Source organism: Haematobia irritans, chromosome 2 (assembly GCF_050003625.1).
Source record: "Haematobia irritans isolate KBUSLIRL chromosome 2, ASM5000362v1, whole genome shotgun sequence".
NCBI lineage: Eukaryota > Metazoa > Arthropoda > Insecta > Diptera > Muscidae > Haematobia > Haematobia irritans.
The window spans coordinates 101,540,695-101,556,162 of NC_134398.1; the positions used below are offsets into that span (position 1 = coordinate 101,540,695).

General features: G+C 32.8%; 2 protein-coding genes across 2 annotated transcripts in view; one reads left to right on the plus strand and one right to left on the minus strand.

The window, feature by feature from the left end:
* LOC142225898 (serine/threonine-protein phosphatase PP2A 65 kDa regulatory subunit-like) overlaps nt 1-15,468 on the plus strand; it is a gene marked incomplete in the record, with an annotated part of 366,424 nt that overhangs the window by 168,793 nt on the left and 182,163 nt on the right.
* On the minus strand, nt 821-8,418 carry LOC142225899 (uncharacterized). Its single transcript, XM_075295759.1, has 2 exons — nt 8,145-8,418; nt 821-3,197 (listed from the first exon to the last, which is right to left on the minus strand). The coding sequence occupies exons 1-2, from the start codon at nt 8,146-8,148 to the stop codon at nt 2,380-2,382; spliced, it is 822 nt and encodes a 273-aa protein (XP_075151874.1). The 5' UTR covers nt 8,149-8,418; the 3' UTR covers nt 821-2,379.

A 15,468-nucleotide genomic window follows, 5' to 3' on the forward strand; every position in this document is an offset into this window, starting at 1 on the left:
GAAATCGCATTTCATAATGTATTGCTTATAGAATATTTTGAGTGTTTTGAAAACTACAAGTGTCCAAACAAAAAATTATCTCAAATGCATCGAATTTCCATTCACTACAATGGAATTCGAAAATTTATGAATTTTCAGTTTTTCAAAGAGTGTCCAAAAGAAACTCATAGGGACAGTTTCAATTCAGCCTTCGTCAACTCAACATCACGAGAAAAAAATGGCCTTACCACCATCCCAAATTATATTCAGCGATGATGAGGATGAAAATGTAAATCTGAATGATCGAATCCTAAACAACATGCAAGTGGAAGAACAGAATATACCGGAGGGCCAACATTTCCTCAGTGAAATATCATTGGATGACTTAATGAGGATTGCAGATAATGACATGGACCCGGAAAGTCATAGGGAAATGTTGGAAGATTTACTCTATTTACATCCTGATGCAAAAATTTTAAAAATAATTTAAGTTTAAACAAAGTAATATAAAATAAAATAACATTTTAATATCATATATGTTTCTTCTCATTTATTTGGAATTAGTTTGAATTTGGGTGGACAAGAACAAGAAAAAATTATAAAACTAAATAATCCCACCGCAGTATACATACTAAAGCATATGGGTTACTGTTGTGAACAATTTTCATTTTTTATTGTCTTACTAATCATGTCATCTATACAATCATGCCATTCTATATATCTTAATAGTTTAAATAGGTTACTTACAGCACACTTAAATTTCCTATCTTCATGTATAGGACAATGGGTATAATAGTTTCTCATATTTGGGAAAACAGTTCTATATTCTAGATTTATAACATTTGTGCTTAGATATTTTTCAAGAAACTCTTTTTTAATTTTTCCAAAGACAAACACATACTTAAAACTATTTAAGGGTGCTAAGACCTCGCCGACTTCAGTGTAATTTACATCGCCATCTTTCCAATCTAAGCCAGTAATAAATTTCTTATAATGTACATTTTTCCGTTTGGCCTCCTTGACAAGTTCCCTCCTATCGAAAGGAGGTTTGAATAAAAAATAGTTTGGTACAACGGAACCGCCTTGCATATACGCCAATTCCTTTATATATATGCAATCATTATTTCCAAAACAATGTTGAAAGTCCACCAATACAAAATCTGATTTTTGAAAATTGACCATGATGAGAAGTACAACCGACAATTTTACGAAGCCAACTAAATATAAAAAAGTCTCATCTTGCTTTTATATTCAGAAAATGAGGGTGTTAAATATCAAGTTTACATTTCAGAGCTTTACATTAATTGATAATTATATTTGATATTGGAATACATGTAAAATTTATGAATTGAAACACAGATGAATTTTATTTTATTTAGATTTATTTATTTATTTTTTTGTTTAGAAATATTGTTTAGTTTTGTATTTCTTCATAAATAATTTCCTCTATAGATTCATAAAATTTCTCTATATATATAAATAATTTAAATATATTATTTACAGCACACTTGAATTTCCTATCTTTATGCATAGGGCAATGCGTATAGTAGCTTCTCATATTTTGGAAAATTGTTCTATACTCTAGATTTACAATATTTGTATTTAAATATTTTTGAAGGAATTCTTTCTTAATTTGTCCAAAAACAAACACATACTTATAACTATTTAGTGGTTCCAAGGCATCGCCAACTTCAGTGTAATTTATATCACCATCTTTCCAATCTAAGCCGTGAACATATTTTTTACAATATGTGTTTTTCCGTTTACCCTCCTTGACTAGTTCTCTGTTATCGAAAGGGGGTTTGAATAGGAAATAGCTGGGTACGACAGAATAGCCTCGCATATACGCCAATTCTTTTATATATATGCTGTCATCATTCCCATGACAGTATTGAAAGTCCACCAATACAAAATCCGGTACATACATGATTCGAAGTATAACGGACAATATTTCGTAGCCAACTAAATCAAGGAAAGTCTCATCTTGCTTTTATATTCAAATAACAGAGAACATTAAACATTATTTATTTATTTTTTTTTTTTGTGATACAATTTGGAGTAAAAATTGTAAACATAAATGACCGCAATTGAATGTATTAAACCTTTGCTCTCGTTGATAATTATATTTGATATTGGGACCTAAATAAACCAATATTTCTAGTGGGGGTTGAAGATTTCCAAAACTGTCAAAGTATTCAATTTCTTTGTGGTTTTTATAATATGCTACCCAATGAGTTCCAGATCCTATACTTGAGTCTAAGTTTACTACACCACATTCTTTTGTTTGACATTTTTTCGGAAGATTATCTCGCATAAAGACTCCTCGAAAATGTGGTATATATTCTTTCCCAAATATTTGTATGTCTATATCTGTCAGCGGTCTGTTAGGTAGCTTAGATATTAGTTTTTTGTATCCGTATTATTTAGGGTAATACCCATACCAGTTTTGTATGGTTTAAGATAAAGTCCTTTACCCATAGCAATTGACTCCATACTTTTGTTGTGACGCATACTCTCTTCTAGTTGCTTTTTAGCATCTTTAGCAGTGTTAATTGTTCTTGCTATCGATGATACACCCGAAGATATTGCACCCAAGGCACCTAGTGCTGTTATAATAGGAACCAATGGTAGAAAACCGCCAATTTTAGGAACATTAATAACTCTTGGGATGACGACATGTGACTTTTTCCCTTTGAATGATGAATTAATAACCTTCCGAGCGATTTTTATTGCAGAGTTAATATCAACAGGTTTTTGCTTCTTTAGTAGTGTGTTGGCTTTTTTAATTGTTGAATTGAAAATTGTACGTCCGCATGCTTTTTTCTTCCTCATACCCATGCCAAGTTTTAGTTTTGCTTTCATTGCGTTGGAGACTAAATAAGCATTTAATTTTTCACCCCAAGTACTTTCGTTAGCTTTTACTCTCTCCCACGCCCTCTCTAAGAGTTCCTTATCTGCTTTGTGGCGTTTTTCAATATCTGAGCTTCGTGAATAAGCTATATCATGAATTTTACAGGCTGCATCCAAAGCATTTATCCCTTTATCACCCCTTTTCAATCTTTTATCGAGTTTTGTTCCTGGTCCACAAAATTGGTATCCGGGTAAATGTAGCTCAATGGGTAAGGCGTTGATTAAATTGTTTACGAATCCTCTTCCTTGTATGGATCGTTTGCGATTGACTTGTCTCTTCCGAAATACAAACATATATATGCTCTCAACTAAAAATAAACACATAAATTTATTTGGTCAGTTTAATAATAAATTAGTCGTCAATATGCGTTTACTTAAACAGGATACAAGTATTTCTGTTCGTGATCTAGATTTTACGCAAGCGAAACCTAATAAATCGAAACATGGTTCATTGTTACCCGATTCCATTCGATGTCTAATTGTGGGCCCATCAAATTGCGGAAAAACTAATGTTATGATAAGCCTTATAGAAAGTGAAAATGGGCTAACATTTGAAAATATATATTTATACTCAAAATCGTTATATCAACCCAAATATGAATACCTGAGAAGACTAATTGAGCCTATAAGTGGTATGGGATACTTCATATATAACAACAACGACGATGTTATACCGCCACATGAAGCAAAACGAAACTCTATAATGATATTTGATGATGTCGCATGCGATAAACAGAATAATATTCGTGATTATTTCTCTATGGGTCGTCACAAAAATGTAGACTCATTTTACTTATGCCAAACTTACAGTCGCATACCAAAACATTTGATACGGGATAATGCAAACATAATTGTTGTTTTTAAGCAAGATGAAACGAATATGAAACATATATTTAATGACCATGTGGGTAGCGATATGTCCTATAAAATGTTTGTGGATATATGTCGTGAATGTTGGAGGGATAGGTATGGTTTTATGGTTATAAGCAAAGACGATGAAATCGCTGATGGAAGATATAGAAAAGGTTTTGACATATTTATTACACCTTAGTAGTATATGTCTTTCCACTGTATGCAGACGTCTACTTACACCCCCTTCTCATCTGCAACCGATTTGAAATTATTTTAAGGACGGTTCTTTACTTATCTAAGCAGTTCGAAAGCCGTACGAAAGCGATTCGGAAGCAGTACGGAAGCGGTCCGAAAGCGGTTCGAAAGCGGTTCGAAAGCGATACATCAGTTAGCATTATCGGTTTAAAATAATTCAAAAGATTTCTATTGGTGATACAATATGAATGAAAAAATATTGAAAGAATTAATAAAATCTCGAAAAATTTTGAGAAAAAAATTTCAAAGCATAAAATTAGGAGAAGACGACGCTTCACATAAACTGGAAAATGTATTCAAGCCTTTAACAGATCCATTGAATAATTTAATGAAATTAAAAAATGAGAAAATGAAACAGCGAAATAAAGAACTTCCTACTTTTAAGTTTGAAAGTAGCACACCAATAAAGACCGAACCTCCTAAATCAAATTTTAATAAACACTCTCAAAAAATTATAAATTCTAAACTGGATTCTCAAAGTGATGAAGACAGCGACAATAAAGAAAATTCAGAAAATTATTTTTCACAATTGGAAGATGATAATTTCTATACTATTAATTTAACTAAACTTTTTAATGATCAAACTCTCGATACTGTATATGGACCATATAAAGACGAAAATGGAGTGTGGAAATTGGGAAACAGTCCTATTAACATTAGCGATGATAAGATTGTTGTTGGGAATCAATCGTGGGCAAACACGCCAGGCTTGTTTGAATTAATCACCCATAAACAGCCACAAAAGTATGATTCACTGGAATTGGATATATACAAGAAAATTCTTTTGGGAACAAATGCTCATCGCAAGAACTATGATTCTGTTGGTCAAATACGAGGGAATAAAGGATATAAATATAAAAGGATTATCCAGAAACTTTTTGGTGACACTTACACTGGTAAAGGTTTAATGAGCCTAAATTTAAATAAACCAAACTATATATATTGGGATGATCCGAATGAATTAGTTGAACGCTTAAAACTTCTTATTGCATCTCAACAAGCTGGCCATTCAAATCATAACAATGAAATAATATCTATAATTGAAGAATTAAGGGAAGCCAATATAATATTCTGATAATTGTCAATTGCATTCAATTGAGATATGAGCGTCGATAAGTTTGGTCACTTTTCAAATTCTAGTGAGTTGAAAAGATATGTTCCGAAAATATTTGGTATTGCTATTGACAAGCATAATAACATCGATTTCCAAAATAAAAAGATTAAAAACGTGGGGGTACCGGTGGAAAGTGCAGACGCAGTCAACAGAACTTACTTACAAAAACAAATCGAAATCTCACGTGAATTACTAAAAAAAGACTTAAATATTGAAGTCAATACAATACATCAAGAAATATCGCAGCTAAAAACTATTATCAAGGATATATTTACAGTCCTGCCGGATATGCGAATAACATCTCAAGTTCATTAATCAAATTTAATTACAAAGTAACAATGGCCAAAAGAGGAATAGTACAAGAGATACACACTCAAGCCCGGAAAAAATTTCCCCGTCGGAGATATATAATGAAAGGAATTGATGACTTTTGGCAGGCTGATTTGGTTGAAATGGGAACTTATTCATCTTTAAATAGAGGATATAAATATATTTTAACCGTCATCGATACATTTTCAAAATACGCATGGGCAGAACCAACTAAAACTAAGAATGCATATGATGTTTCCAATGCATTTAGAAAAATATTGAACAAAGGTCGAACACCTAAAAATCTACAAACAGACGATGGTAAAGAATTTTTTAATAAAGAGTTTAAAAGTCTTACGCAAAAGTACTCAATAAACCACTACTCCACATTTAGTGTGATGAAAGCATCCATCGTAGAACGCTTTAATCGTACACTAAAAAATTTTATGTTTAAAGAGTTCTCATACAACGGTTCCTATAAGTGGATTGACATTTTACCAAATTTAGTTAATCAATATAATCGGAAAATACACAGAACAATAAAAATGGCTCCTATTGATGTCAATAAAAATAATGAGGATTATATTTTAAAAACTGCCTACAATCATCTTAAAGTATATAAACCCTCAAACTTCCATGTTGGTGACTATGTTCGCATAAGTAAATATAAAAATATATTTGAAAAAGGATATACACCTAATTTCAGTACGGAAATTTTTCGAATAAGTTCTATCCAAAACACTAATCCTACCACATATCTATTGGAAGATTATCAAGGTAATCCAATAAAAGGAGGTTTCTATAGAGAAGAAATTCTGCGAACGCGACACCCTGATGTTTACCTCGTTGAAAAAATTCTAAAAACAAAAGGTCAACAAGCATATGTTAAATGGTTGGGATTTTCTAATGACCACAATTCATGGATTAATAAGAATGAAATTTTATGATGTGTATTTAGTAATATAAAATAAATAAAGAAGATTGAAACTTAATTTTGTTTTTCATTCTAAAGTAAGTTTTCATAATGTCAATTACATTAGCCCTAAGCGGAAGATCGTCGGTGCTCATAACCAATTATTTCCCACCCATACAACTTAATGATGAATATGAATGTGCTTTAGTTGATTTTCATTCGTATAATTCAATTCCAAATATTGACTATGATAACAATCTTTTCCACATTGGTGGTGATTGCATTGAAATTCCGGTGGGATCTTATGAACTGGAGGATATTGTTAAATTTTTAAAACATGAATATGTAAAGAAAAATATCAACAAAATATTAGAGATTGAGGCTAATAATAATACACTTCAAATTGAAATATATTCCTCCCACGATATTATTGATTTTAACAAAGATCGTTCTATTGGCGCGCTATTTGGCTTCAACAATCGAATTTTGCTACCTAATGCACGACATAAATCACATCAATCAGTGAACATAATGAAAGTGAATGCCATCCAAGTCCAATGTAATATAATCACAGGATCATATATGAATAACACACCGTCGCATATAATACATGAGTTTGCTATGAATGTCTCTCCAGGATATAAAATGGATGAGATACCCAGGAATTTAATCTATTTACCTGTGAATGTCAAGGAAATAAGTTGTCTAAAAGTTTGGATTGTGGATCAAGAAAGGCGTATAATAAATTTTCGGGGTGAAGAGATTACTTTACGATTTCATCTAAAACCGAAAGCGAAATGATTATCTATAATAAATATTACAATAAAATAGGTAATGATTCCATTCCGGAACGAGCAGCCAAGCTAATTACACAAAATATACTGCCCCAATCTATAAAACGTAAATTAACTAAAGAAAATAAACTATTCCTAAAATCTTTAAAACTACAGCTTAAGAAAAATGTCTGAAATATTAAGCGTTGCAGAAAAACCATTTTCTGATGAAAGCATTATTAAGAAGGATTATCATAGCTATATGCCATATATACAGTCATATAAAAATAATGATGAAATTAGAATAACAATCCAAAATCAAGATCTCTATGTCTTACCATCTGAAAGTTATATCTACATAGAAGGCTTCATAACGCTGATGGATGGTATAGCAACACCAAATGCTAGACTGCGAAATAATTGTGTAGCACATATGTTTGATGAGATTCGTTATGAAATCAATGGGGTTGAAATTGATAGAACACGTTATTTAGGAATGGCGAGTACTATAAAAAATTATTTATCTCTCAATGAATTGGATTCGAATATGATGCTGAATGCAGGATGGAGTAAACACAATGACATGGAAAACGGGTCATTTAATTTTTATGTTCCGTTAAAATTATTGTTGGGCTTCGCAGAGGACTTCAATAAAATCGTGTTAAACTGTAAACATGACTTAATTTTGTTGCGCAGTTCAAATGATCATAATGCTTGCTTTTCCACAAAGCCTGAAGAAATGGTTAAACTAACGATACAGAATATAACATGGAGAATACCACATGTGCAAGCTTCCGATATAACAAAGTTGAAAATTATAAAAACGATTAAAGATGGTACCACATTACCGCTTGCTTTTCGGAGTTGGGATTGTCACTTTAATCCTACATTCCCAAATGCGACAAAATGTAATTGGAATGTAAAGCTTTCATTAAATAGAGAGCGCCCCAGATTTGTAATCGTGGTATTTGAAAAAAACAACAAGTTTATACATTGTAATCTAGTAAATTTAAAAGTTCATCTAAATTCCGATACTTACCCATATGATGATCTTAATCTCAAATTTGATGATAATAGATATGCTATTCTATATGACATGTACGCCAAATTTCAACACAGCTTTTATATGAAAGAACCACAACCATTACTAACAAGCGCTGAATTTAAGAACACCCCCATGGCAGTCATCGATGTTAGCCACCAAAATGAAATGGTCAAACAAGGTCCCATAGATGTCAGAATTGAACTCGAAACCAGTAAACCCATTCCTGCAAACACCATAGCATATTGTTTAATAATTCACGATCGCTATATTGAATATACACCATTGACGGGAAATGTGCGAAAAATTATTTAATTTTTTTTTTTCAATGAACCATACATACCTTTATATCCATAATCAATTTTAAAATAAATAAAAATAAAACAAAAATGTATACATCAATTTTTTCATTTTATTTATTACATTTTTTCTATATAAATAACAATTCTTAATGTTAAATTTTTTAAATACATACAATACATAATAAATAGTTTAGTGTATTTACATTAAAATTATATCCATTAGATCATTAAAATCCATATCAAAATCAGATGTATATTGTTGAACTAAATTTTCTAAAGAGGAATCAGTTTCGATTGCTCCTAAATCTAAATCTAGACCATTGCCATCTATATCAACTAGCATATTTTCCATACTTGATTCAATTTCATGGTGACCCCACGCGAAAGTATTAATTCCATCTTCCTTGATCATACGCTTTGTATCCAACGGACTTAATACAACTTTTTTCAAGGCATTCGTATAGATGTTGTGTAGCTTACACCTAAAAGTGAGCATTGTATCACAAACTTTTTCTTTAGTAAATAGACAATTCCTATAGTCATCAATTTTATAGTTGTCCATTACACTTTTTTTCACACCTTTAGCCTTTTTAATTTCATAACCATCCTCAACAGTATATGAATACATTTTTGGACCTAAACCGACAAACTCTGTCATAATCTTACCACAGTTTTCATCCTTCATTAATCCAATTTCCTTTTTATTTACAAGAGGAAAATTGAAAGGATTATCTTCGGAATACTCAGATGTATCAAAATGTGTAGTAAGATGAGGTCTAATTTCTTCATACACATCTTCAGATTCGATGGTGTATATGAAAGAGTCTGTATCCATATAGTTTAATTGTATTCTTTCACCAAACTTTTCTTTCATAAAGTTGTAGTGGAAGTCATACATTTTCCACTTAGCTAATTCTAGAATACAAAATCCTAAGTATATTGGCTTATCATAAACAATTTTTGTTTTATTCATTTGAATAGCCCAAAAATTGTCTGTGAATTTGGATATACTATGAAAGTTTGGTTTTGAAATTAGAGCTTCAGCACCTAACTTACGCCTGTCACTATATGCCCACTGTTTTACAATAGACACATCTTTTCTTTTTTCAACATTTTCCATTGTTTTGCCATATACTGCATTGTTCAATAGTTTAAAGAAATTTTTTTCAAAAGCAATATTTGTTTTTTTCCTACAATCATTGTTTTTGTCAATATATTCCTTTAGCCATGGTCTTTGACTAAAAGTAAGCACCCTATGCACTTCATTTAGAACGTAGCCCTGCTCTAAACATTGTTTTAGTGTCATGTAGTGGATGGTATACCTTTCTTTTGGTGTAAGATCTGCAACAAGTTTGTTGTGTTTCGATCCTCCCACTTTTTTGTTTTCAGCCGCTAAAGGTAAATCATTAAATTTATTATGTAGATGGGGTGGACAACTTATTGAAACTTCATAAATATACCCTTCAGGAGAATCGAATTTAAAATTTTTGATTACGTTAGGATCCCTAATAATGTCAGCTTCTGCAACCCATTTAAAATTACCATATGGTAAGAATTGCTGCATCGCCCATCCATATAGGTTATTAACATCAAGATATAATAAAAATGTAGATACAATATCAGGATTAAAGTTTTTCATATATTTATTATTGGCTTTGTGATATCTTTTACTACATTGAGTAATACCTCCACGAATGCCATTTTTTATAAAGTTGTATGTGTCTACATCCTTCAACAATTCTAGGCTAAAACCATCCGATGTTATCAGCTTTAGCATAGCATCATAAGATAGACCAGGCGCCGTAAAATATTGGCAAGGATCCAGCTTATGTATGCTTTTGCATAAGATTCGAAAGTTTTCGAATATATCTGTGAGTAGAAGGACATCCGTTTTTAAATATAACTCCATATAATCCTGAAGTGTTCTACAATTAAATGTTGTCCAAACTTCTATAGCGTGATTGTAGTCCTCCTGACTACAACTTTTGTTGGTTAATTTACTGTAGAAGTTTTCTATAGAGGGAAGGTTTATATCTTTAAGTTTTTGAAATGAATCCAAGTATTCATAACAAAATACACCCTTCCTTCTCATTAATTTAAATTCGTGGTCATTTGAGAAATTAGATCTAACCGTAGTCATTTTGTCATCTAACAGATTTTTAGCTAAGCTATCCAAGCTTGAAGGCATAAATCTTAAAGAATCTAAAAACCTATATTCTAAAAGATCCCCATTATCAAATTTAATTTTATGAGATACCGATATATATAATTCTTTATTTAGCGGTATAACTGAGGTATTTCCAGGAATAAGGTTTAGTAAATCTTTAATAAATAGATGACAGTCATATGACGAAAAGTTATGGAAAAAGATTGGTATAAACTTTGGGATCTTATAATTTAAATTACATTCATTATGGGCCGCCCCCCTATATTTTCCAGTAATATGGCAATGATCCCTAACCCTATCCGTATCTAAATTTTTGTCACAAATGTGACACAATTGAGCTGCGTGAAAACTGGATTCCTCAATAGGTGATAAGGGACACATTGGTTTTTTTAATGATAAATACCTTTCGTATATATCTCTACATTCTAAATCTAAATATTTAACAAATTTTTCCCCAGCATCCTCCCCAGTATAAATCTTAAATCTATCTAACGAACTATCTACACTACATTTTATATAAAAACTAAAAGCACACGGTTTGTGCTTATTTATTGTTGATCCTAAACTATCTTTCTCTAGTATGCACTCAAAATCGGCATACACAACGAAAGGGACATCCATCGTTTTACTTATGTTTTTAAAGCGAATAAAATTATTACCTGCATCCGGTACGGTGGTTACAATGTTGGAACATTCCTTTAAGTGATTCGACCACTTTTCGGAGTTTGAAGTGTATTGCAGGCATCTGTCGCAAATTTTTAATTTCTTACAATTTTTGGTTAACTGCGAAGATAATAATCTATAACAAATAAAATAAAAAAAAAAAATATTTTATTAATATTTAAGTAAAAAATGAAATGAAGGATTTTTTTCTTACCTTGACATGTCTTTAATCCAAATATAATGTGCTTTACCCCCACTCTCCAACAACAACAAGTTAATGTGTACCCCATTTGGAACAACATTCTGGGATATGTGGTATGGCCCGATGACAGTGTCATCTTTCCGGTTATACCCATATACATTAATACTAACTCCTGGGTTCAGCTTTTCAAATTTTGGGATTTCTTGCACAGGCATAGGGAATTCTAGCCCTTCAAAATTTAAATTTATATTGTTTTCTAACAAAATATTCTGCTGCCTGATATCTACTCGATAGGATGAAGTTCGAGTTGGGTGGGTTGGCTTTGGGGAAGTTAACGCCGAAATGACACTCCATTTGAAGCAGTATTCATCCGTATTTCTGACATTGATACATGCTTTTTTCGAATATAATTTTGGTGGCGTTGGAATATATTGGGAACCACAAAAGCCAGACCATTTGTTGATGTTGATTTCAAATTTTTCAATTCGAGTCAAAGTCCATCCAGAGTCTCTTTCCTGAAAATCCGCCATTTGACTCTTTATTTCCTCAATATGCCTTTTAATGAAATCCTCAATGTTGTCTGACATAACCAGTCTCTGCATTTTGGACACATGGTACATGTGTTGCATTTGGAGCTCTTCACCACCCAACTTTATGTATTCCCCAATTAGTTGGATATTTATCTTCAGACTTTTATTCTTCGCCAGTGAATTTAAAATTAACAGGTGTAAACTCTTGTTACATTCTTCGAATACCTCATTTATATCTATGGTATTCATATCGGTTAGGTACGTATAAGTTCCTACACGATTTTTAAATCCTGTCATCGTCTGTCTAAATTGGTTATTTATAATAACATCACTTCTTTGTATGTGATTCGGAGACTGGTGATGTTTGAACCAATTCATTGGGTTTACATAGACGTTGCATATTTCACATACTTTATTTAAATTCCTCTGACCATGACTAGGCCCTGGTTGCTGGTCGAAATTAAACTGTTGCTGCTCAAATATGTTTGAGTGTTGCTCCAAGTTTTGATTTTGCTGCAGCAATTGTTGATGAAAGATAGGTCCTGGATGCTGCAGCAAGTTAAAATGTTGTTGTTGTTGGGACCCTGGATTAAGCCCTGGTTGCTGATCCCAATTATATTGTTGTTGGGGGTAGATTCCACCTCCCACGGACATGTTTATGTGTTGTTGCTGTTGTTGTTGCTGTTGTTGTTGCTGTTGTTGTTGCTGTTGTTGTTGCTGTTGTTGTTGCTGTTGTTGTTGCTGTTGTTGTCCAAAACCTTGTCTATGCATTGTCGCTTGGTGAATTTCCATATGTAATTTCAATGCATAGACATTTCGCACCATCAAACCACATAAACTACACGTTTTGTGTGTCTGCAAATGTTTTTGGAGTGCATTTTGGCTTTTGAACATTTTTCTGCATACTTTGCACGTCAACATTTGGGATTCCATTTTGTTTAAAGTTCTTTCAAATATTTCTTTTTTAAATTTTTATAAATAAACCTTTTATTAATTATTTTTGCAGCACAAGAAACAAATCGCAATTTTTTCTTAAAAGGTACGATTCTTTTCTTTTTTCTTTTTTTGTTTATATTTATTATTTTGCAACAAAAAGTCTCAACGTATTTTACGTGTTTTGATTTATTTATTAATTTTTTTTGTATAACACCAAAAAAATTCACAACGTCCGTTTCTGTTTTTTTTCGTTTGTTAGCAAATGTTGTTTTTTTCACAACGTGTCCGTTTCTGTTTTTTTTTTTCGTTTGTTAACAAATGTTGTCTTTTTTCACAACGTAAAACTTCGATTTTTTTTTTGTAAAACACCAAAAAATTAACAAAATTCCGTTTTTTCAGTTTTTTTAAATGTTGTATTCACAACGTAAAACTCCGTGCATATGAATTGCTAAGTCGGGGTTTAGAATTCAATTGGGAACTAAAATTTCAAATGAATATACTATATATTTCTTCGAGGAATGAGATATTTATCCCTTTATAAATACACATTTCTTCTCAAAAAGTAACAAATACATAAAAAATCTAAACAAATAGACACATTGCCTGATTTTCATAGATATTTTGTATGCAATTAGACATCAATGTTTACATCTTACTAGGCGATCAGAAAACTCCACACAGTCAACCAAGAAATCAAATCGAATAACTCAAATTTTCCCAACAGCCAAAATCTTATCTCACCCCCTCCATACCTTATCTTCACGATACATATACATCTTGGGTGGTCATTCTGTGCAATGACAAACAATTCAATAGGATTTCCCAACAGTGAAACACTTATCTCTTCCCCCTACACCTTCTTCCTCCAAATCTAGGTTTCAGCGATTGTTCAATACTAGGCGATCAGAAAACTCCACACAGCAAACCAAGAAGTCAAATCGAATTTTCCCAACAGCCTAAATCTTATCTCTCCCCATCCCTATCTCATCTTCATGATACATGCACATGCACCACACAGCCAGTCAATGCACTCAACACAATGACAATCATGCATATAGGGACAGCCAAACTAGAGAATCACTTATCTCTTTTCCATACCCATTCTTCTATGATACATAAACAAACACAAAATCTAAGTTTCAGCGATTGTTCAATACTAGGCGATCAGAAAACTCCACACAGTCAACCAAGAAATCAAATCGAATAACACAAAATTTCCCAACAGCCAAAATCTTATCTCACCCCCTCCCTGTCTCATCTTCACGACACATGCACATGCATTTCTTCTCTCATTTTAGAATGCTAAACAAATCAATAGCATTCTCAAGAATCACTTTAGGTTTCAACGATTGATCAATACTAGGCGATCAGAAAACTCCACACACTTTTCCCAACATCCAAACTCTTATCTCTCCCTCCCTCCCTCCCTATCTCATCTTCACAATACATGCACATGCACCACACAGCCAGCCAATGCACTCAATACAATGACACTCATGCATACAGGGAAAAATTTTTTTTGGATGACCTTATGACCTATCACAAAAAGCCCATTAAAAAAAGCCCATTAAAAAAAGCCCATAAAAAAAGGCCATTAAAGTGGATCAGTCTATACGTATTACACTACTAAGGTCCTCATGTCGATTTATGATCCATTGGGCTTCGCCTCTTGCTATACTATTGGTTTGAAAATTTTGCTACAGGAAATTTGGCGTTCAGGCGTACACTGGGATGAGGATCTCCCCCAAGACCTTGTTACGAAATGGTATCGCTGGAAAGAGAACCTGGCAGGAATAATGTCATTGGAGATACCACGCTGTTATTCCGTGTACTTGAGACAAGCAAATAGTGTTCAACTACATTGTTTTGTTGATGCCGGGGAGTTTGGTTACGCCGCTGTATGCTACTTGAGAGTTCGCTTTGGAACGTTTATTACAGTGTCTATGGTTATGGCCAAAAATAAAGTATCACCGCTTAAGCCCATCTCTATACCGAGACTCGAACTCCAGGCTGCAGTGTTAGGTATTCGAATGGTGCAGAAAGTTAGACAAGTAGATGGAATAAAAGTAGAGAAGTGCTACTATTGGTCTGACTCGAAAACGGTGCTTAGATGGCTGCGCATGGACCCAAGAAAATTTCGCCCTTTTGTGATGCATAGAGTTGGAGAGATTTTGGAGCACTCTCAAGTAGATCAATGGATGTGGATAAAATCGAAGTTCAACCCTGCAGATCTTGCGACGAAAGTAAATACCAATATCGATAGTTCATTTTGGCTATTTGGACCTGAATTTCTGTTAGCCGAAGAGTGTGATTGGCTACGATGTGAAGACTTGGGACAAGAGGTTGATACTACTGAAGTGCGGAATTGTTATATAAACGTCCATATTCATGAACCTCACTTAGACATGAATGTCACCGCATTTTCCGATTGGCGAAGGCTATATCGTGCTCTGGCAACATTTATCTTGTATGTGGACAAACTGAAAGCATCGGCAAAGGGCGATTGCAAGCCGTCTATAGT